Source organism: Chlamydotis macqueenii, chromosome 3, assembly GCF_036417535.1.
Source record: "Chlamydotis macqueenii isolate bChlMac1 chromosome 3, bChlMac1.mat, whole genome shotgun sequence".
In the NCBI taxonomy this organism is placed as follows: domain Eukaryota; kingdom Metazoa; phylum Chordata; class Aves; order Otidiformes; family Otididae; genus Chlamydotis; species Chlamydotis macqueenii.
In genome coordinates this window covers 53,788,457-53,809,822 of record NC_141558.1, presented here as the reverse complement: position 1 = coordinate 53,809,822, position 21,366 = coordinate 53,788,457, and the positions used below count along the sequence as shown (strand labels likewise).

The window sequence follows — 21,366 nt, the reverse complement described above, 5'->3', positions numbered from 1 at the left end:
TACCAGCAAATGATGTATCAGTGTATCACAGTTCTGATGACCCCATTTAATCATTGCTCTAATTACTATGATGGATTATATCTTCACAGGCCCAGTTAGTTGATCTGAAGTCTGAACTGACAGAAACACAAGCAGAGAAAGCGGTATTGGAAAAGGAAGTACATGATCAGCTTTTGCAACTTCATGCTGTTCAACTTCAGCTACATGCCAAAACTGGTCAGAGTGTTGATTCTGGGGCTATTAAGGCAAAACTGGTGAGTATGGTGGCTTGAATGGAAGATTATATTATACTTTTTCCTCTCCTAGCTGAAGTTCTTCCTTGGAAGGTGGGAATAAACTGGTTTCAAATTTTCACATTAAAAATGTTACAGAAAGTTAACTTTTTATTTTTTAAGTAACAGTTACAATTGGTTGTTAGCAACCATTAAAAATAACATCAGAATAATGGATAAGAATTTAAGAAATTGTTTTTACATAAACCATTTTTTATTGGTTTCCTAAAGTAGAATAAGAAAATATTTTGGTGATCTATAAAGCTTTTCTGGAGACAGAAGTTGCAAAGATAATAGCTTCCAATATACAAATACTATCAAACCTTCGCATACCTTAAAAAAGCCTAAAGTGAGGTACATCTGTTGGTTTTTTTAATTGTAGTTATACTCTGATAAAGAGTAAGAATTTGATTGTTTTACTGTCCAGAGAGGGTAGATGGCATCAGTCCTCTCTCTGTTGTCATTCTTTCTCTTTAAGAATGCTGCGGATGCATCTACAGTGCTATCCATTCCTGCATGCAGCAGACTGTCATAAAAAAACTCAGCAAACCACTGATAATTTTATATGATAAGATTTTTAGAAGCTTAGGCCTTTACAAAACCCATCAAAAGTTAACCATAATTAATCTGTGCAAATAGTTGACATTGGCCGGTAACCAGAGTGTAGTCTGCCTTGTTACTGGCCACAGCAGAGATTCAGGCTTTATTATTGAGACTTTGTAAATCAGAAAGGTAAAGTAATGTTGTATAGATTGTGGTTTCTGACTGTTGGCATAAATCAAACAGTCTAGTGCTCTGGCTGTTTTTAAAATTGCTTCAGAGGTTGCAAACACCTAGTCCCACCATACGCAGAATATTAGATTAGTCTTCCTCTGGTATTTTGTCCTGTTAATTAATGTATAATGAAACAGAGTAGTAGGCTATAAGGCTTAAAGGCTATCTAGGCTAATTGCTGAATAACAGGAATAACCCAAATTTTGCTATTTTTAAATCCAAAAGCTGTAATTTAATTAGAGCTATGTTCCTAGGTCTACATATTTGCATATTCAGTATAAAAGTAACATTTTCTGGATTGTCTGCACATATTTTTTTTCTGTATTGAATTATAGCTTAAGCATGATGGAAGTTTCTTTAAAGCTATTATTGCATTTTGTGGGTCTGTAAGTAAGCATCAGTTAAATATCACCAGCATTTTACAAGTGTTAGGCTGCAGGTTTACGTGTAGCAATTTTTTTAAGCCAACACATCACTGTGAATGAAAACGTCCCTACGTTTTATGAGTGAGGTTTGACTTCTGAGTGATAGAGAGAGTAATTAACATTTTTGTTTCTCCTTACGTTGTTATAAGCAATTTCTAAAGATACGTTAAATCTCCATGCTAGTGACAGCAGTATTTTTCCCACAGGTGAAGGTAAATACATTTTACTCCCATTGTTTCAGATCTTATCTGTGTTGAAATTGAATCTATTAACAGCCTAGACCGATATTCTCTCTTTAATTCCATTTAGTTCCTCCTTTTTTATAAACATCAGGGCTAGTCTTTTGAGTTTGATTTACTTTGCCTTTAGGGATTTTGTAGTTTTAATGGAGAGATACTCCATTTTAAACTGTTCTAGATACAGAAAGCTATAAAGATCTGGGCAGCTTGAAGAAGCAAAACTGAAACTCCTTAAATGACAGTAAAATGGGGAGTCTGAGTTTTAGGTAAATAAAAACTGTCGTGCTGAGCTTCTGGCAATCAGAAAGCCTCTGAAGGCAAAGAGGGACTGTGTCAACAGAATATGCAATAGAGAAGTAAAGTTCTGTACTAGTCAACTTCCTGCTTTCTTTGTTAACGCCAGCTGCTCTTCTTTTGTGTGTAGTCTCAGCATAACTGTAAAATTGTACATAGTGGTGAACTAAGACATTTTAAAATGTTTCCAATTGCTAAGCAATTGATAGCATCATACAGTTTAGGCAGAATCCCATTTTAGGAGTGGTATCTCAGCTCAGTCTGAGCACAATAACTCTTTCTAAGAGTGTGAGGTTGTCTAGTTGAATTTTGTTTCTTGAGTTTTGCAGTTGATACATCTTGTTTGCTATTTGTTCCTATCCTTTAAGTCCCTCTTGTAATACATATTTTGTTATTCTTTCTGAAAGGAAACAATCTATTATCTGCATAACAGATGTTATGTTACAGAATATATTTTCTATTATACTTCTATAACTACTTTCATGCATTTCACATTATCTTGCTAGTCTGTATAGAGATTCTTGATATTTTGTTTTTGATACTATAAGTTTAAAATTTTTAATAAAATTTTTAGTAATTTTCACAGCAAAATACCAAAATTGCTGCTAAATACAATTCTAACAACATGCTTGGTTTTTATGCCATCTAATAAAATAAACAAGCTGCTGATGAAATTATTTTGGAGTAAGTAGTTTATGTTGTTGCATTTTCTTGAAGTTCCTGTTGCCTGTTTCTCTAATCATGGAACTCTTTTCTTCTGTCTTAAGTCTGTCCTTTCTGTGGATGAAATGGTAAGTATGCTGATTGCCTTTTTTCTGTTTAAGCTGTGCTTTTGTTTTGTGCGAAATCTTATATATGTTGGCCTCAGAAACTGACAGAACAGATCTGGCTTGTTCCTTCTCCCTGTTGCCTGGCAAGATGCTGTGTAAACAATTTTCTTTGCGTTTTAGTTTTTCTTTTCTAGTTTCAATACTCTCTTTCCTAAGGTGTTACACAGTTTCTAAAGCATAAATGCTCTACACAGGTTAATGTAATGTGAAGTATTCTATGTGTTGTATTCTTTTAAAAAAAATCCTGACAACAGTTCATTGCTTTCCCTTTTCTCAGTTTGTTTTATGGGCATAATTTAATGTGATTTACTGTCCTGTGTAACAGCCCAAAGCATATAAACTCAATAATACATAGATAAGAAGAAAAAGTTAGGCAAAGTTAACTTTTATCTTTTGGTCTTTCACAGTGATAAACTTGAGAGATTTTTAAATAGCTTTTCCACTCTTATTACGTTATATACTTCATTATCATTACTCATTATTGGCTCTTTGAAAAGCCACAGGATATCTGGTAACTATAAGGTTTGATCTTCAATATTGCATTTGCATTTTTTGTTTGGTGTTTTTTTTTATCTTACCAACAGAAAATATGTTTAAAAAATTTTTTTTGCAGAACCTGTGCAATACTGTGAACACTAGAAAGCATGAAAATATTCTATAACGACCCAATTTTTAAAAAAATTTTTGAGACTTTTATCACATCTGTTGACAGTTGTTTAAAACAAGACGTTCTTCCAGTACATCTTCAGAGACAGTGTATTGCAAACCTGTGATTTTTTTTATTTTTTTTTTTTTTTGGTATTCACATGGTGATCAGTTGGAAACGTCCAGAAAACAATAGCTTCTGGGTGTAGTTTTCCACCTCAGTCACAGAACAATAGTCACAATAATAGAGAAAAAAAGAAGAAAACGATTCTATGCAATTACATTGTTCCTGTGTTTTAAGTATAGCATTTAAAACTGCATAACTAAAAGTTTTTTGTTTAATTTAAATGGCAAGCCAAATTCAGAGAAAATCAATGGAGAATTTCACTCTTGATGAGAGTTTTTAAGCTATCTACTTCGTATAAATACAGTAAAGTGTGTTATATGAAATTTGCTAGTATGATCAAATATGTTGTATCACTTCAGCAATTCGCTTTTCTGGGGGAGGCTGGAATTCTTCTCCCACGTTATATTTCAGATACATCAAGGAAGTCATACATCTCTAAAGCTTTTTTTCTTAATAGAAAACAAGACTGGTACATTCTATCAAATTGTTGGCAAAGATACTGTGACTTCTTAGTTTATGACTTTTTATTCAGTAAATAAAGCATAAAAATATCCAGTGAGGAAGAAAATGGAGGTTTGAGTGTGCATAACGTACCTTCATGTATCTGTCTTAAATTCTAGTCTTCATCTTTTTATATTTTGTCAGATAAAATCAGTTCTGAAAGTCAGTGGGCATATTGAGAGCAGTATTTGCAATAACATAAGTGTTAGAGGAACACTGTACCTGTGTATGGACTCTCGGCTACTGTGAAACCAGTGTTATGTCTGATCTGTGACCCTTCTTGCTGCTGAAGTGTGTGGCAGAGGCAATGCAGTGTGTTGGCACTCTTGAATTCTTGTAACTGCCCTTTGGCGACTGGCAGTAGATACCAATTAAAATAGCCCAAGACCATCATAATAAGAGAGAGAATTGGTATAATTTTAGAAACTTCTATTCTTCAAATGCAGATTAGTCAAAATTCTTGATTTAGGAGTGATCCTGCAGGTCAGAAAGAAATTTGTTGAAGAGTTATCTCATAATACAGCCCGCAAGCCAAAGGCCAGAGACTAGAAGTGGCTTTCTGTGACAAGTTTTGTGACAAGTTTTCTTCTCCACAATGTGCCTATGGAGTCAAACCTGATCTCAAACTGGATCAGTACAGGAATTGCAGGAGGTGACATACCAGTGATTTCAAGCAATCTTCATGCCATTCCTCCTGAGCTAGCCAGTTCTTGGCCAATATGTGTATGTGTGTGACATACTCCGTTCGTGTAACCTGACACAAATACTTAAGAGATGAGGGAGATGAGTGGAGTCCATGAAATTCAGAGTTGTCTTTCTGGCAAATAGCTATAAATGCTTATGTATATCTGTTGTTAAAATACCTCTCTTTGGAAGGACCAGCCTTGCTTAATTTCTCAAATACGGTAATATCAGCCATATTTGTGGTTCTATATCTGGATTTGGAATCGTGAATAAGCATATTCACAATTTGATGACAAATTTGTCTTGCCAGTTCTGTAAAATTTTGTTTCTATCCTATTGCTTCTTTAGTAGCACCTCTTTGTTTTATTTGTTTAATAATGTAACTGGTATAAGTACACAGAACACTTTTAAGGTATTCTAAATGTTTTCAAAAATGTGTTATGGTGAACTTAGTTTTTATTGCTGTTTCAGTTGACAGACATTTTTTAAAAGGGAACAGGAATAGATATTGTGTGTCTACTATTTGCTTGGTTTGCGTTTGTTGTTTTTTTTTTTTTCCTGATTTTGTAAAAGGGATATAAAAACTAAAATATGCAAGTAATCAAATGTGTTCTTCTTTAACTAGATTTTGTAGAATAGCAATCTTGAGCATACTAACTCCTTTGACTGTAGTACTCTCAGTATTATAAAAGATAATGACTGTGCGTTTTCTGTACATTTGAGATAGACCACTGTGGAAGTAATTTTTACCTCCATAGTTCCTTTTTCATGGGGGGGGGGGGGGGGGGGGATGAAAAAAAAGAGGGAAGATACATTTCTTAGTGTGGTTTTTATGTGATTTGGTTTTTTTTAACAAAGCTATTTTGCACTAACTTGTTTTATCAGGGTAGGCATCTTCATGTATAGAATCTGTCTTTATTTTTATGGTCTTCAGAGTCTGATTTGGAAATATCCCTGGCTGGACATGCTTACAAAACATTTCCTTGACATCTGGTCATATTAAAAATTGTATTAAAATAGTTAAAGAATATTATCAAATTGAAATGTTTAGTGATCTTTGTTTTTAAAATAGTCTTCTCTATCATTGTATGAATCTTCTATTTGAACACAGGAAAAAAGACAATATTCAGGCTACTTAAATTTCACCACCTATGTGTGATAGGGAGAAGCACGGTTGCTAATTTCAGTCCTTGGACTTTGAACCAGTTTGTGTGTTTTGTGCTAAGGAGTTGTAAGCTAGGTAAAAATAATTTCAGGAATTGAATTTCACAAAGTTGAATGCAAGGCCTCCTGTCCCCAGAGGGCAGTATGCAAACCACTAGCTGCAGAGCCAGAGTCCTGCTTTCATTTTTGCCTGCATGCATGTCCTGTACACAGGAGAGTTATTTCACATTGTGTGTGCAGAAACAGTAAGTGCTCTTTCATTATTAACTTTGATAAAAGCTTTTAAACTTTTTTTTTTTTAAAGGAGAGAGAACTTGAAGCTAACAAGAAAGAAAAAGTGAAAGAAGCTCAGCTGGAAGCTGAGGTGAAGTTGCTGAGGAAGGAAAATGAAGCTCTTCGTAGACACATAGCTGTGCTTCAGGCAGAGGTCTATGGAGCAAGATTGGCAGCCAAGTATTTAGATAAGGAACTAGCTGGAAGGTATGTAAAGGCAATCCATGTCCCTTAACGTGAGATGTTTTTTATTGTTGTTTTCTTCATTTGCATCCCCAGAGGCAGGTCTGAAGTTAGGACTAAGTACAAAGTGTCTCACATTTGCAGTTAATTGAATAAAAGGAAGAAACAAAAAAAATCCCCACAGTTACTGCACTCGCACTAGTTGCTTGTGTGACTGTGTGCTGTAGCCAGGTGAAGCGTATGAGCTGTAGAGCTGTACAATGCATGGATTTTTCAGTTGTAATATAGCATGTTGTTTTACTCTTTGTCATTATTTAGGGTCCAGCAGATTCAGTTACTGGGCCGAGATATGAAGGGACCTGCTCATGACAAGCTGTGGAATCAGCTTGAAGCAGAAATACACCTTCACCGTCACAAAACCGTTATTAGAGCTTGTCGAGGTCGGAATGATCTCAAACGACCAATGCAAGCACCACCAGGACATGTAAGTTGAAAAGATGAGCCATTCCTCCATAATTTCCAGCATTTGTAGAAAATTGATACGAGTTATTTCTTAATTTTTGTGGTTATTTTCACTGCAATGTTGTGTTCTTTCAACTGTCACTGCTATATGTATCATTCTTTTATATGCTGAAGGACAGTTCCATGCTGAATAGCATACCCCCATAAATGATCATGGAAGACGATGCAATTCCTTTGACTTACCTAGGAGCACTCAGTCCTTTTGAAAACTGAGCCTCTGCTATGTGCTTGTGTAACTATGAATTTAACAGCGTAATTTTGTTACCTAGGAGCTAACTTATTTAGAAGAAACAAGAATAACAACATTTTTAGGATTAGATTAAACTGAAATTCATTTTAAAAAAAAAATTTAAAGGCCAGAGAAATTGACACTCTGCAAAATAATTGATTTATTTATTATTTTTCCCCCAAAAGGTACTTTTTAAAATAAAACCTTGAACATTTAACTGTGGTCAGCCTTGGTAGAGCTCGCCCACTTGGCACATGACCTGTTCATCACCCCAGTGATGAACCAAACATTTTCAGGAAATTGCTTTACTTTGTTCTTTTCTAAATACCTTAGTTGGTCAGATAGATGTTACTGCTTATGTTGCTGATTGCTTATAAAATATTGGTGGACAAGTATGTGTATGTGTGATTTTAAGGGTATGCGTAATGGCAACAGTGGCTTAAGAAAAGCAAAATAAGTACTTTTATTTATTTAGTCTCTCTTTTAGTTTTGAGTTGAATGGCTTTTGGTATGGTTTGGGTTTGTTATAATAAAAATAAACTTGAGCAAGCAACCTCTTCCTTGGGACTGTATTACATCGTCTTCTATTGCTTGATTATTTTTAAATTGCAGTTTACGTCATACAAGTTCTCAGCAGTGATCAGCATTCCTTCGTGTAGTCACTTTTTGTTTTTAATATGCGGCTGGCTGACTTCTTTTGAAGTTATGTTCTGTGTTGTGCATCACTCAGCACTGAAATTATTGAAATAATTACTCTTACCAGGAGGGCATAGTGAGAAATCTCTAATTTCGTACCCTGTCTGTAAAGCGGCACTGTAAGTTTTGTCCTGGCTGGACCTAATCGAAAATTCTGTTGCTGGTAGACTGCCCGTTAAAAAACAAAACGCACAAATGCATTACCTTTTTGTTCACATATTTAAACTTTTGTTTGTTTGTTTTTTATCAAACTAGGATCCTGATGCCTTAAAGAAGAGTCAAGGTGTTGGTCCAATCAGAAAAGTTTTGCTAGTTAAAGAAGACCATGAAGGACTAGGAATTTCAATCACGGTAAGTACTTGCATTTGTTTTCCATGACACAGAAGAAACAATTTGCATTTGTATTTGTACTTCTGTAAAATATATGGATCAGTGAATGTGTTGTTAGAACATATGAAAAAAAATCCATAGCTATGGTCATAGAACTTGAAGATTATTACAGCTCATTTTGATAGATTAGGAAATAGGTAACTGCTAATTTATGTAAAACTTACTATTTCAAATTATGTTTAGGGTGTAGACACTTTAGCAGATTAGCCAGTGGTAAATTTCAGGTGTGGTAAGTCTGTAGGAGAGCAGAAACAATCTGAGAACTAACTTACAAAGCTTAGCTGTTGTGATTGTAACTTTTTTAAAGTTATCAGTATTGGTATTTCACACCTAACAAAATCTGTATTTGCTTTTTACACCAAATTTTGAAATTTTCAAGTATTCTATTTTTGTTATAAATGTGAATATTGTTTCTTGCAAGTCAATATGGTGCATGAGATGCTTTTTTAAATGAGGTTTTGATGTTGTCTCATCAGCTTGTATATGATTTTATACTTTTACTATTATTCAGAATTGTCTCCTTTGACTCTTTGAGTATATATGTGAAATATATATGTGAAATTTGTACATTCTTTTATGGGGAGAAGAGTTAAGGGAAGCATTTCATGTGTTATTCTAAAGCATTCTTTTTGTCTGAACCATGCTTTCTAATTTTCTGTAATACAAGTTGAAATAAGCACTCTAAGTGCAACTACCAGAATGTTGATTTTATGCTAATGGCCATCTCAGTTAATTAAAACCTACTTTCTTTTTTTTTTTTTTTTTTTTTTTTTTTAAATAGGGCGGAAAAGAGCATGGTGTTCCAATACTGATCTCTGAAATCCATCCTGGACAACCTGCTGATCGATGTGGAGGATTGCATGTTGGTGATGCTATTCTGGCAGTAAATGGAGTTAATCTAAGAGATGCCAAACATAAAGAAGCTGTAACTATTCTTTCCCAACAGGTCAGTTTTCACCTGTCATGCATAGGCACATTTAGGTGCTTCCTATGTTCTGCCTATTGAATTACCTTGAATTTTAATGTTTTCTGTTAAGTACAGTGTTATGCTAAGCTACAGTGATTCCTGAAGCTGTGTCACCTTACACTTAATTCTCTTATGTCTTGCCATTTAAGGAGAAAAATACCAGATCAGTAATCGTTCAGTTAAACCCATGTGTTGGCTAATTATTTTTCAGTAAGGCTGCTGGAAATCAGCTCATTACATTGCCCCGCAAAAATAATTATTTACTGATATATGTTTTGGTTTTTTATGACTGGACAACTCCAGCCAAACAATGTTTCTCATATGCCTTGTGGTCTAGAATCTTCTTCCTGCTTTGTTTCCCATTTTCATACGGTTAGCAGGTGCACTTAATGTATCAGGAAAACTTACTCATTAGAAGTCACTGTTCTAAAGGTACTGGCATGTAACTACAAAATTCAGGTTAACTTTTGGTAAATCTTAGCTATAGAGCTGTACTACTTTAATCAGTAAAAACTTAATTCAGGTACATATCCAAAATATGCAACACAACTCTGATTGTGTTTACAACAGTAAAATGTATTTGTTTTGGTAACCTAGCTCATCTCTGTAGTCCTATTACGTAGCTCTGCAGTATGAAGTAAATTTGTCATTTTGGTTGCATTTTAGAGAGGCGAGATTGAATTTGAAGTAGTGTATGTTGCTCCAGAAGTTGATTCGGATGATGAAAATGTGGAATATGAGGATGAGAGTGGACACCGCTATCGTTTATATCTTGATGAATTGGAAGAAGGTGCAAATTCAAGTTCTAATAGGAAAGATACACATGTGGATGTCAAACCCTCACAAGGTAAACTTTCTAAAATGTGTTACTTGCAGTTTAATTCTGAAGTCTCAATATGCAAATCAATTTCTGGAAAATGCTGTTTTAATATTCATTGTTAAATTAATCTACTGTTAATTCAATTAAGCTACTAGTAGACTGTCAGCTGTTTTGATTAGTCCCTGACTCGCTGGCCTGGTTTACTTAGATAAAACTGAATTAATTGAATTAATTTGTGGGGGGTTTTTTGTGATTGCCTTTACCCAAAGGTTGAAATTCAAACTGATTCTTACGTTTTCCTGATTATGGTCTAGGAGTAGTTAATTCCGTTTAACACTTTGTTGTGATGTTTTCAAATAATTTTTTAGATCAGAAAGGTATAGAAACAGTTCCTGTTTTTCTGTCATACTGTGTTATGCTAAAAGCCTATTAGTTCATATGTTAGTAGTCATTTCAGCACACTTTCTGGTTTCTGAAATAAGGCTCACTGATCTGTCCTTCCCAAGATTGCTTCTCTTCCTTAAATAAAATTTATTTTTAACTTGCAGTGTTTGATAAGAAACCAAGTATTGATGGACATGAAAATGGAGACCTGGGCAATTCGGTTGAAGCTTCGTTAGAAGACACTGCACCCAAATTAACCCGTTCTTCTGAGTCCTTATCCTAAAAACAAACAAACAAAAAAATCAACTGGACAGATCCCATCTTTGGGAACAATTGATAATCAATATTGACTGCTCCGAGTTGCGTATACTAGTGTAGGCTGTAAAAGGATGATTAAATGTCAAAGGGAACTGTATTACTGTTGCCTGGAAAAAAGGCGGTTACCTCAGGGCTTCATAGTGAGCAATTCTAAATGTGGAAAACTGTCTTTTGCGTGACACACAGTTAGTTATCTAACACATGGCATGTGAAATGAATTTTCTTTTAATAATAAGCACCAAAGCATGGAATTTCTAAAATTTATAACCTCAGTACATTCTACTTTTAGTATAACCTCAGTACATTCAACATTGATGTCCCCAAGGAAGGAGAATAAGATGTGGCCAGCTTCATTTTGACCCTTTGATGTTTTAAAGGGGCAACTGATGTTCAGTTTGGTGTGAAACAAGCTTTAACTCAAGAAGGATGAGGCGGGGAATTGTACCATTTCATCCATGAATTTTTTTTTACTTAGGATTTTTGAACCGTAACTCTTAAAATAAAACTTTTTTTTTTCTCAGAATAGTAAAAGACAGAGCTTTCATTCGAGCAAAGACCATCAAAACCCAAATGGGACAGTGGAGTACTTTCTAATCATGATCCTTTAGCCCATGATCATTTTGTGAGTTAGATCTTTGGCATTATTGTTTTAATGAAGTCACTGTCAATTGTTCCATATGAAATTTGCTTCAAAAGTATTTAAACAGAGTATAGTGGGGTTTTAAAAGCAAAATTAGTTTTAAAAATACTCACAATTATGTGGGCCCTTTGGTATTTTTTTCTGAGCATCATCCATTTAGCGTTCGTTCTTGAGTGGATATGGGTATTGCTAATGTGGAGTGGTTTGAGTTGGTCATCATTAGGTTGACCTTATGAAATGCTGAGTGCTTTTGATGCATATTGAACATATTCATTTCACATTAAAATAATCTTTAAAGAAGTGAAAGTTGAGTGCACAGTACTTTACAGGAGGTGCTCAGAATCATACGGTGTCTGGCCCTATCTGTGTTATGTTATGGTGGTCTTATTAACCTATAATTGTCTTACTATTGAAACAAGATGTTACTCCTTTTGTAAGAGCAGTATATCTTAAAATAGCGTTTAACTGGTGTACATCTAAAGGCCCATGGCATGGCTGCAAATGGGAATGCTGAGGATGGTTTCTTGGCCAGTTTTTTGTACTCTGTTTGTAGATCTTTTGGTGAAGTGTAGCACTCTCCACATGCAAGCTCTACATTGTAATCAGATTTATTATTTCAGCATGCAATGCCAGCTTTCCTGTTCGCTGCTCTGCAGACTGTTGAACTGTAATGTGAAAAGATAAGATTTTGTACATTGAGAGAGGAACTAAAGTGAAAAGACATCTTTGCAAGTGTTACTGTGTAGGATGTACATACATAAGAATACACCTCAAAGGCCTTTAGAGTAACATCAACTAATCTTATTTTCTAAATTGTGATGTAGAACACAGTTACTTGTCTCTCCTAGGAGCACTATATATATATGTTTATAGAAAAAGCCTAAAAATGTGTATACTTTATTCAAAGATTTTGCTATTTATAAATCCCTTAACTTCGCTATTTACATGAACGTTTTGTGTGTGTGTGCGTGCGTGCGAGTTCCACTTACGCAGTGGAATAACATTATTTGATTCATTTTTTTATAATAGTCCTTGTCATGCAGCATACTGTTGAAGGTTTTTAAAATAGTCAAAGCTGTACAGTTTTCACCAAACAGAAACTAGTATTTAAAAATAAAGCTGTGTGAAGAAGAAACAGGTCCCCAGGCATGTTTATTTTTCTGAAGCTTCAGAAACTTGAGGACACGTTGGCTGTGTGTTAGCAGATAAATCCATAACTTTTGCATCCAGATTTGTGTTTTTCCCACAGTTACTCAAACAGAGTGCACTTTGAAACTGTCTGTGGCCTGGACACTCAACATTCTCTCTGTCAGAGAGGATATTTCAAAGCCAAGTAGTGATGATTTTGTCATTGAAAATCACTGCTGAATGCAATTGTAAGAAATGAGGCTTGTCCAACTAGTCTAGTAACTTTTAAAAAGGCATTAAATTTGCCTGTACAGTTTCCCTTTATTTGAGGGAAAGCTGAAATTTTTAATTTATTCATTCTTCTTTACTTGTTGGCACACCTTGTTTTCCACTTAATGCTTTTGATCAGTTTTAGCCTGAAGTGGGAGAATGTTTCTAGAGTTATTTTCCTAACATTCTTTGTCCACCACTTTCTTATGATGCTGTGCTCTTGTCTTCATCTTCTGGAATGTGCTGGGCCCTTTTCTCTGCTCTTACCTTGTCTATTTTTAACCTATGTATGAGATCAACAGAAGGAGCAATTGCGGAGGAAAATGCTAGAACAGACAAATCGAGTAGCAGTAAATTATCACCAGATTTCCTTCCCTACAGTTTTTATATTCTTTGTTTAGAAAACCCTGAATGGGAGGATTTTGCTCAGACACTACAGTCTGTCTCCATGTACTCCATACTTCCTACCAGCTGATTTAACATACTGGTTTATTGTAGTCATACTGAGATGCTTAGAGATTAATATTTAAACTGAGAAAAATTTTGCAAGTTGGGATTTCCAGGTTCAGTAGACAAATGTGTCTTCTTCCCTTTGTCGGTAACTGGAAGACTCAGTCCTGCTGATTCCCAGAGGTTGAATGAATTAGACTTGGAAGAATTTCTGAGGCAAGTCAGTATTCAGACTTCATTTTTATTTTTTTAAAGTGTAAAACGGTTTACTTGTGTGTGTATATATATTTTTACTTAACATAAAATAATATTCTAAAGAGAATGTTGCGATTTTTTGAGTAGGTAATTCCTTGCCTATTAAAAAAAATCTTCAGTGAGACAATTGTATTTTAAGCTAAAGGTGGACAGTGTTTGTTGGCGTCTGGGACCAATGTTAATTAAGAGCATGTAAGTTAAGGAAAGTGCTTTATGGCAATAAATTTAACTCTGATCAAAGGCTGTATGTAGTATTTCCTTTGTAAAAGTGTACTCTTGGCAGTGAAGAGGTTTGTATCCGTCTCAGTCTGTGTGAATCAACAGTTGTATCAGAAAAAATTCAGGTACTTGTTGTATCTGTCCAAATATTATTACATCATGGATTAATCTCGTTTCTGTAGCAGATAGAACATTTTGCAACAAATGTATACGTCTAGTTAAGCTGAATATAATATATTTTTATTAGCCTGTAAATAAATATACTCTTCTGCAGTGCAGTGGTTTTTCCACCTAATTCAGACTGGTATTTAATTTTCTTTTGTCTTTTAATATATATCTAAAATCCAGACACCTAACCCTGTGTGTGATCTTTTTCTGCTAAGCAGGTAGTCCATACCGGGCCAAAAAGCTAATATGAGGAAAACCAGAACTACATAATATGAAGTTTGATGTTAATCCGGTCTTGGCCAGCAATGGTTAATAGCCAAGTACATTTTTAAAAAGACAGTTATAGGATCTGTCTCAAACTTATTTGAGATGCATTTTCTGCTGAATGTTTTCCAATAAAAGAAAAAAAAATGAAATATTTGCTGTGTCTGGCTGTATAAAAATACTGTAAATATTCTGAAGCCTTTTGCTAAGAAGAGCTACAAAGACCCAAATCTGTCAAAGGGTTAAGTCATTTGGGTAAAACTGTGGAAACTGCCATTTTTCTTTTTTCTGTCTTTTTTGTTTCTTTGTTTTCCATGCCTTAGGAATAATAGGTATATTCTGATTTTTTCCACTGAAATTGCAAAACACTTCTCTTTAAGACATAATTTCTAGTCCTGATATTAAAGTATTTTTGTTCAGATGAAGTGTCTGGTTTGTCTTTTAAATTATATTTAAAAAAAAATATCTCTCACCTATACTTGAGTGGTCGTCTTGCCCTGAAGCATCAAGTTTGTCTGGATGAGCGGAGAGCTCAAATGAAAGGTAACAGTATGGTAACGGTGGCAGTAGTATAATTGTGGTCATACTTGAGGATTTATTGAGAAAGTAGAGGGTAGAAGACTGAGGGTAGTAACTGTCTGAGTAGACAAGGCTGAGTTGCATTTGAAGAAAAGATGTGTAATTGGTGAGGGCTAGAACTGCAAGTATTTATTTTTTAGCTGTATAAAATTTTTAGGAGGGTTTAGATAAGGGTGGCTTCAACAGGTGGGAGGAAGATGGAAAGGAGAGAAAACTTTTATATTGGGCTGAGCTGTCATAAAACAAGCAGAAGGTTAGAGGCAGCTATGAATGAAGATGGAAAGAGGAAAAAAAAATTGTCAGCTGGGGTCAAGGAAGATCATTCAGCATTTCTGTGTGTCCCAGTGCCTGACTGAAGGACTTCAGAGGCTGCTCCCAGTGACCGTGGTCACTGAATACTCCTCTGCGTTTTTTTCCGGAGATCCACATGTGACAGAAGAGAAAGGCGTCCTGAGGGTAAGTGTAAGGAGTCTGGTTTTGCTGATTAAAACAGCTCAATGACATGAAGAAAAAAATACCTAAAATATTTCAAGCTTACCTTTTGTCCAGAGCGTGTCTTTTCCAATACGGCATGGTTTCCAGTTCTTCAGAAACTGCAGAAGTTTTGCAGTTGGAGGGGAACCCAGGAGTTGAGAAGTAGCGAACATGCTGGCTTTAAAAGAAAAATATTTGTTTGTTTTTTTCTTTTCTCAACAAGAAAGTTGTTGCTGCTTATGCTTCAGAGTAGCCTTGCCTTCTCTGTGTTTGCCTGATGTACCCCAGCCACTGAGGTACTGGTACTTGCTCCTGGTGCCCACGCCTGAGCTGTGTGAGATGCAAACAGGGCTTACAGGCCATATGGCTGGATACGGCCAACCAGTATTTTTCAAGCGTTTTCCCTTTTTTAAGGGAAAAATGAAGTCACTTGGGTAAATTTTCCACACACTTTGCAAGTGTTTATCTCAAATCAGCTGTCAAAATTATTTGGTGTTTCTTTGTCAGCCTTCTGCTTAGTCTGCCAAAACTTGTCTCTCCTAGCTGGGGAAGCGTTGGAGCTGCCAGTGTTTTGAAGGTTCTGAGGGAGGATGCTCTTCCAGCCCCCCATGAGAGGTATGTTAGAAGAGCATCAATCCCTAAAAAATCCAGGAAAACGGGTTAAAATGGTGCTGTTTTTTCTTTATAACTTTCTGCTGGAGACAATGATCACATTTCCCTGATTAAATTTTTGGCACTCTGTAGTTCTTCAAATTTCCTTTTTGAAATGCGAAAGCTCTGAACTGCAGCCCGAGCCCTCTCCCCAGCATCCCCTGCAGCAGCTGCGGGGCCGTGGGCTCTCTGCTGCCTGGTTTTCAATGGCTGGGTCTCAGACGGGAGGTTTTGAAAATGTAAAAACAAGCAAAGTGGGAGTACAGGCATTTGCAGACATGTTTTTATTGTCTGTAGTGCTGGAAGTCAGGGGTGCTTGGGAGACATCTGGTAACTTTCCTGTTGAATTGCAAGACTTCAAACTTAATGAATGTGTCTGTAGATCTCCATGAGTCCTGCTGATTAAATCTTAGTTTTCCTTTTAATGGTCTAGATATTTGCACAAATACTACTTCTGTAAAATGGAATAAAACAGAATGACATGAAAATACTTTTATCTATTGATATTTTATTTGCTGTTATCGCAAGTGTTTATTATCAATTTCTTCAGTGGAATGAAAGCATTGGCAGCCACACTGCTGAACCAGAGTAGCTGTGTATCCAGTCCACTGGGCTTACACCGCTGGAAGTGTCCTTGCCCTGAACGTTTTCCTTCTGGTAAGAAATGGAAATGGAATGGCCCAGTTCACTCCCTGTTGGAACAACCTGCGGTGAGTTTGCTGCTGTTGACACTTCCTCAGCTACATACGGGTGGGTGAAAGCTGCTGTGGGTTGCCCGTGCTGATCCTCTTACAGGATCAGAGCCTTCGGGTTACAGCCACAAAGGCACCAGTTCCTTTTGGTTTCGTTTATAATTTATGTGGTTATTTATGGTTCTGTGGGAAGGGGTTCCTGATGGGCGCTATGACTTAAACCCTTCAATGGATGCGCACCTCAGCTGCCGAGTCTTGGCACCTTTGAACTTGAAACTAAGGAATCCTTTTATATAGGATAAGTGGGGATTTTTGTATAGCTATCAAGTCAGTGTTACTGCACAATTTCCTATTTCTTTGATCTTCCTTTTTGTCCAGTGTGACAGTTCAGGGGTTTTGCTAATTTACGACAGATGCGGAGTGTCATAAGACAATTAAGGGAGTTAGCAGAAATTTTTCAGATCTGGTGTGCTCCTGAAGTGATTATTCTAAATCCAGGTCACATATTACTAATTTTGAAACTGATTTTATATTAAAATGAAGGACATACGCACTTCCATATTAGTAAGAACGCTATGTATAGTAAATTAACGTGGTTGTCTTTAGTAATATGGTTAAACAGGCAAGTGTATTTTGAGCTTTCTCAGTTTTATGCTATTTTCAAAATCAAAACTTGTCTGTTACTTAGTAATTGCAATTTGTGATCAGAATCCTAAAGGTTTTAGTGCTCAGTATTTGCATTTGTACTTAGTGCCAAAAGGGGGCAGCAGCTTGCTGCAAGTCTTCAGTGTTAACCAGACTTGGAGAAAGAGAACTTATTGTTTTGTGAGTTGTTTGGTGGTGGTTTGTTTGGGGTTTTTTTAATGTAAAAAAATAGAATAAGCTTTATTTGTTAGAACTATTTCTAGTAACATGTACTCCCAAGATAAAAAACATCCAGTCTAGTTCACATTCTGTAGCAAGTACTTCACAGGTTACGCATCTTATGGTAAAAAATATCCTCTGTGTCTTTTTTGGCTAAGTTGAATGAGGCTCTGAGCAACCTGATCCAGTTGGAGATGTCCCTGCTCATTGCAAGAGGATTGGGCTAGATGACCTGTAAAGATCCTTTCCAACCCAAACCATTCTATGATTTTATGCATTGTATGTGCAAGCACACGTGAACGCAAGCACAGTTATAATTTCTGGATTCGTGACTTGTTAAAGAACACTTAAATATCCCTGTAAATTACTTTAGAAATGAGTGCTCTGCTCTCTTACAAGCTCACACCCAAGCAGTGAAATTTTTTTTATGTTTGTGGGCAGATCAAGTCTTTCCAAAGGAAAGGACCAAATGCACCAATAAAACATGAAATTAAATATCAGATAGTTTGTAAACTCTCCTGGCTGAACTTTGGCAGTGCCCTTCAATGATGATATGCATCTAGCCTTGTCACATTCCTGGGATCTTTGCTGGAACAGAGGCTGCCCATGGTCATGTCAGACTGTGGTGAGAAGTGAAAAAAGGGAGATAATCATTATATTTTGCTGTACTTCAGTTTCAGACAGAATCTTCTTGGTCAGAGGAAGGAGGAAGGTCAGTTCACATTGACCCACCCTCATCTTTTCTCTGCTGCTGTTCGTATCCAGTGGCCACCAAATGGGAGTGCAGTCTCCAGACCTTGTTTGCTGTCGTTAACCAGGTGATCAGTGAACTTGTCAGCCAAATGTTCTGTGGCATCAAATATTTATGTCCATGATGCTGATCCTTATATAGTGATGCGATTGTACTATAAATGAGGGGGGATGGAGTGTGACTTCATCTGTTAAAAAATTTGCCTACATAAATGAAATACATACCCTAAAGGGGTATATTTTATGAATGCCATCTGTCAGGCATTTGCAAGATAGTAGAAAAGTTATTGCACTTTGCATTGTGGGGTGTCAAAAGACTTATGCTGCCTTTTATGATGAGATGCTAAAAGTGCTTGGATATCTGTGGAAAAGAAGATGCATGAGCTGTCCACAACCTTTCCACGTCCACGTACAACTCTGATATTTCCATATAACAGGCATGCTTTATCCAGGTCACCTTATTCAAATTTTATAAAACTGTCTGTCAGAACAGATGGTGTCACTTAAGGATAAAAAGCTTAGCCATAGATGTGAAGAAAAGCTGCCTCTTCAAGAGAGGTCTGCTAGCACATCATAGTCTTTATCACCTCTGTCTTCTCTCCCTGCATGACAGAGGACTTCTCACAGGTTTGCGATCGATGTTTTCAAAGGCTTTACGTTTTTGGGTGGACTTGACTTGTTGCTACAGCGCTGGACAAGTGGCAGCATATCTGTCTGGCTCAGTTTGCCCATCTGTGAAATGGTTGCCTGGGCCACAGAAATTAAGATGTGTGAAGTACATTTGTAAAGGCTGAAGTTTCTACTACATGCTGAAGGCATTAAATCATTCAGACCAGAGCCTGGGTAGTGGCTAATGTAACTTCTTGTCTTTCTACAGTCTTTTCTCCCCTTCTTTTATGGCAGGCGTCACCATCTTCTCTGCTATCTGGCAGTCCTCACGGAGAAGGACTTCTGATAAGCTCCCTGTCATGGGTCAGGCTTCAGCCATTGCTGTATGTTTCTGTATTGTTTGTATGAAATTGTTCCTGGTGTTTCCTTTAAACCTAGAATTTTGGCACTACTTTTTTGGCTCCCTTCTAACAGGCAACACACATGTGTTTTTAAAGTCTATTATTGTCTGTTGTCATCTGGTCTGGCTAAAAGAACGTTCCTTTTTGGGTGTGCAGATAATGCAGATCACTAAGGGAGCTTTTCCAGTAAGGTCTGTTAAAAATTTTGTGTCTGGTCAAAATTACTGATTCCTGAGGTCAGTTCAGAGTGGTTAAGCAGGACACAAAAGCCTTAGCAACAGTACTGTGTCATTTATGTTGGCTTATATTTTTTGCTGTGCTGAAAAATGTTGTGTTTTAACTTAATCAAGTTGTCTCCTTCCTGGATTTCTCTTTTTAATACCTGTGGCTGTATACAAATAAATGGGATTATAATAGCTCGGATGTCGCATGGCAGTTCAGTAGCTGTGTTGCAAGTGGCAGAGTAAATAATGAATTAACTCAGCCCAGGACAAGAGGTTACTGAATAACCTCTGCGTACTGTAGGTGGCAAATGTTTTTCAGGACTTGCAGGCACATAATGTGAGGCCAAGCCTAAACAAATACGGTGACGTTTGAATGAAAAAGTCTCCAAATTCTCATCTCCAGACTATACAAAGAGATAGCACAGAAAGTCAGATGCTAGGCATCCTCCTTATCATGGATATCATGAGTTTTCCCCAACTAAGGATGTCTTCCCTCTTGTCTTTATCTGGTTTAGAAATACTTTATCTGACCCCTTCTCATGTGTCCTTCATGGATGGTAGGACTGCGCTGGGGGAGGGGTGCTCAAAAAAAAGAAACCCTCAGGAGAGTTTTCTATTTTAAGTTTGAAAGTGAATATGCAGAAATGGCACCTTCCCTTAAGTAAGCCTGTTCCTTGAAACTTGGTCAGTCTTCAGTAATTCATAGGCGTTGCTGCCGCTTTTCCGTAACACTGTTAGTCTTGTTAACTTCACCCAGCTATGGAAGGGTAATTTTCAGTGTAGGTATCAACAACACTGATGAGTTTCAAATGAAAGGATAAATTCTGCTTTCATTTACCCCATGCTGTGCTATCGCAGCGGAGGTTTGAGGTCCGTACAAGCTTACGTCATAGCTGACATCAGAAAGAAAAGGGCAGTGTAGAATTTTTATTATGGAAGATAATAAGGGCAAACAGGAATGCAACAACACAACGCTGTCATTCCTGAGGCCTAGGCTGCTAACAGTCTGGGGGAGCCCTTACGGCACTCGCTCACAGAGCAAACCTGGCCTAGTTTTGGAGAGAGGGTGAGTGGAGGAATACTGATAGATTTCTACAAGGTTACTTTTCAGTAAGTGCCTGACCCCACAGGACTTCTGTAAGATCACTGACCTCTTTCTTAGAGGTCACAAAACTCCTGCTCATTTTCTTGCTTTTTTGTTACTTGCCCCTCTGAACAGAATGAGAACACCCTGGAGAAGAATTACAGGCTTGCATTCTGGTTGGCAGAAGCCAGGGCACAGACAACTAATTGCACTTCATTTGGTTTTTATTAACTACCTCAGTGGTGAATTTATATGCATATTTTTGAAGGTGTTGCTGAAATGCAATGTTTTTTAGGTTTTAAGGTCAAAGGATGTTAGTGTAACTTAGTGTAAGCAGTATAATTTGTTATAGCAGTAATGCTTCCTTGCTGTGGTTTTTAGATCCCTCAGAAATAGTGAGGGATGGTTGCCACCTGTATTACACGGATATGAAATTGAGGCTTCCTGGGGATGTCACAACAGACCTCACCTGGGGGTTTCCCTTCACGCTGCTCCCATTTGACCGTGGATGTAGGCCAGGGGCATGGGCTCTACTGGTTGGTGATACTGGTCACCTGCTTTGCTCTTTGTTGCAGGCACAGGTTGGACCACCTCAGTACAGAAAGCCCTCTGGTGCCTTCTGCAATGGCCACGAGACCATTTGACTCCAGTGCAACGGAGGTGAGTCCTGGAGGAGCTTAGCTTCTGGTAATGTGTCCAGGGAGTCTGGCAATGATGCAGCAGCGCTGGGGAGGGTGTGGCAATCCTTGCAATGAGTCTACATGGGATGGGAGTCTCCATCACTGTGCAAAAACAAATCATATGTGATTTAATGGTTGTGATCCGCCAGTTAAGCACAGTTAGGTGTCTGCTTCTGTAACAGCACCTACAGCCTGACATTCCCATCCTGTGTAGGAAATATTTCGTG

General features: G+C 37.0%; 1 protein-coding gene across 3 annotated transcripts in view; it reads left to right on the top strand.

Moving 5' to 3' along the window:
- GOPC (golgi associated PDZ and coiled-coil motif containing) overlaps positions 1-14,556 on the top strand; it is a 29,256-nt gene extending 14,700 nt beyond the window's left edge. The window contains exons 2-9 of one of the 3 annotated variants that reach the window (XM_086745176.1): positions 90-254; positions 2,772-2,795; positions 6,260-6,435; positions 6,730-6,895; positions 8,114-8,209; positions 9,030-9,194; positions 9,882-10,062; positions 10,584-14,556. In XM_086745176.1, coding sequence (XP_086601302.1) covers positions 90-254; positions 2,772-2,795; positions 6,260-6,435; positions 6,730-6,895; positions 8,114-8,209; positions 9,030-9,194; positions 9,882-10,062; positions 10,584-10,702 — 1,092 coding nt within the window. In that variant the 3' untranslated portion in view covers positions 10,703-14,556. The remainder of the gene's footprint in view (positions 1-89; positions 255-2,771; positions 2,796-6,259; positions 6,436-6,729; positions 6,896-8,113; positions 8,210-9,029; positions 9,195-9,881; positions 10,063-10,583) is intronic. The other 2 variants (XM_086745177.1, XM_086745178.1) reach the window with 2 other exon arrangements.
- The last annotated feature ends 6,810 nt before the right edge of the window (positions 14,557-21,366 follow it).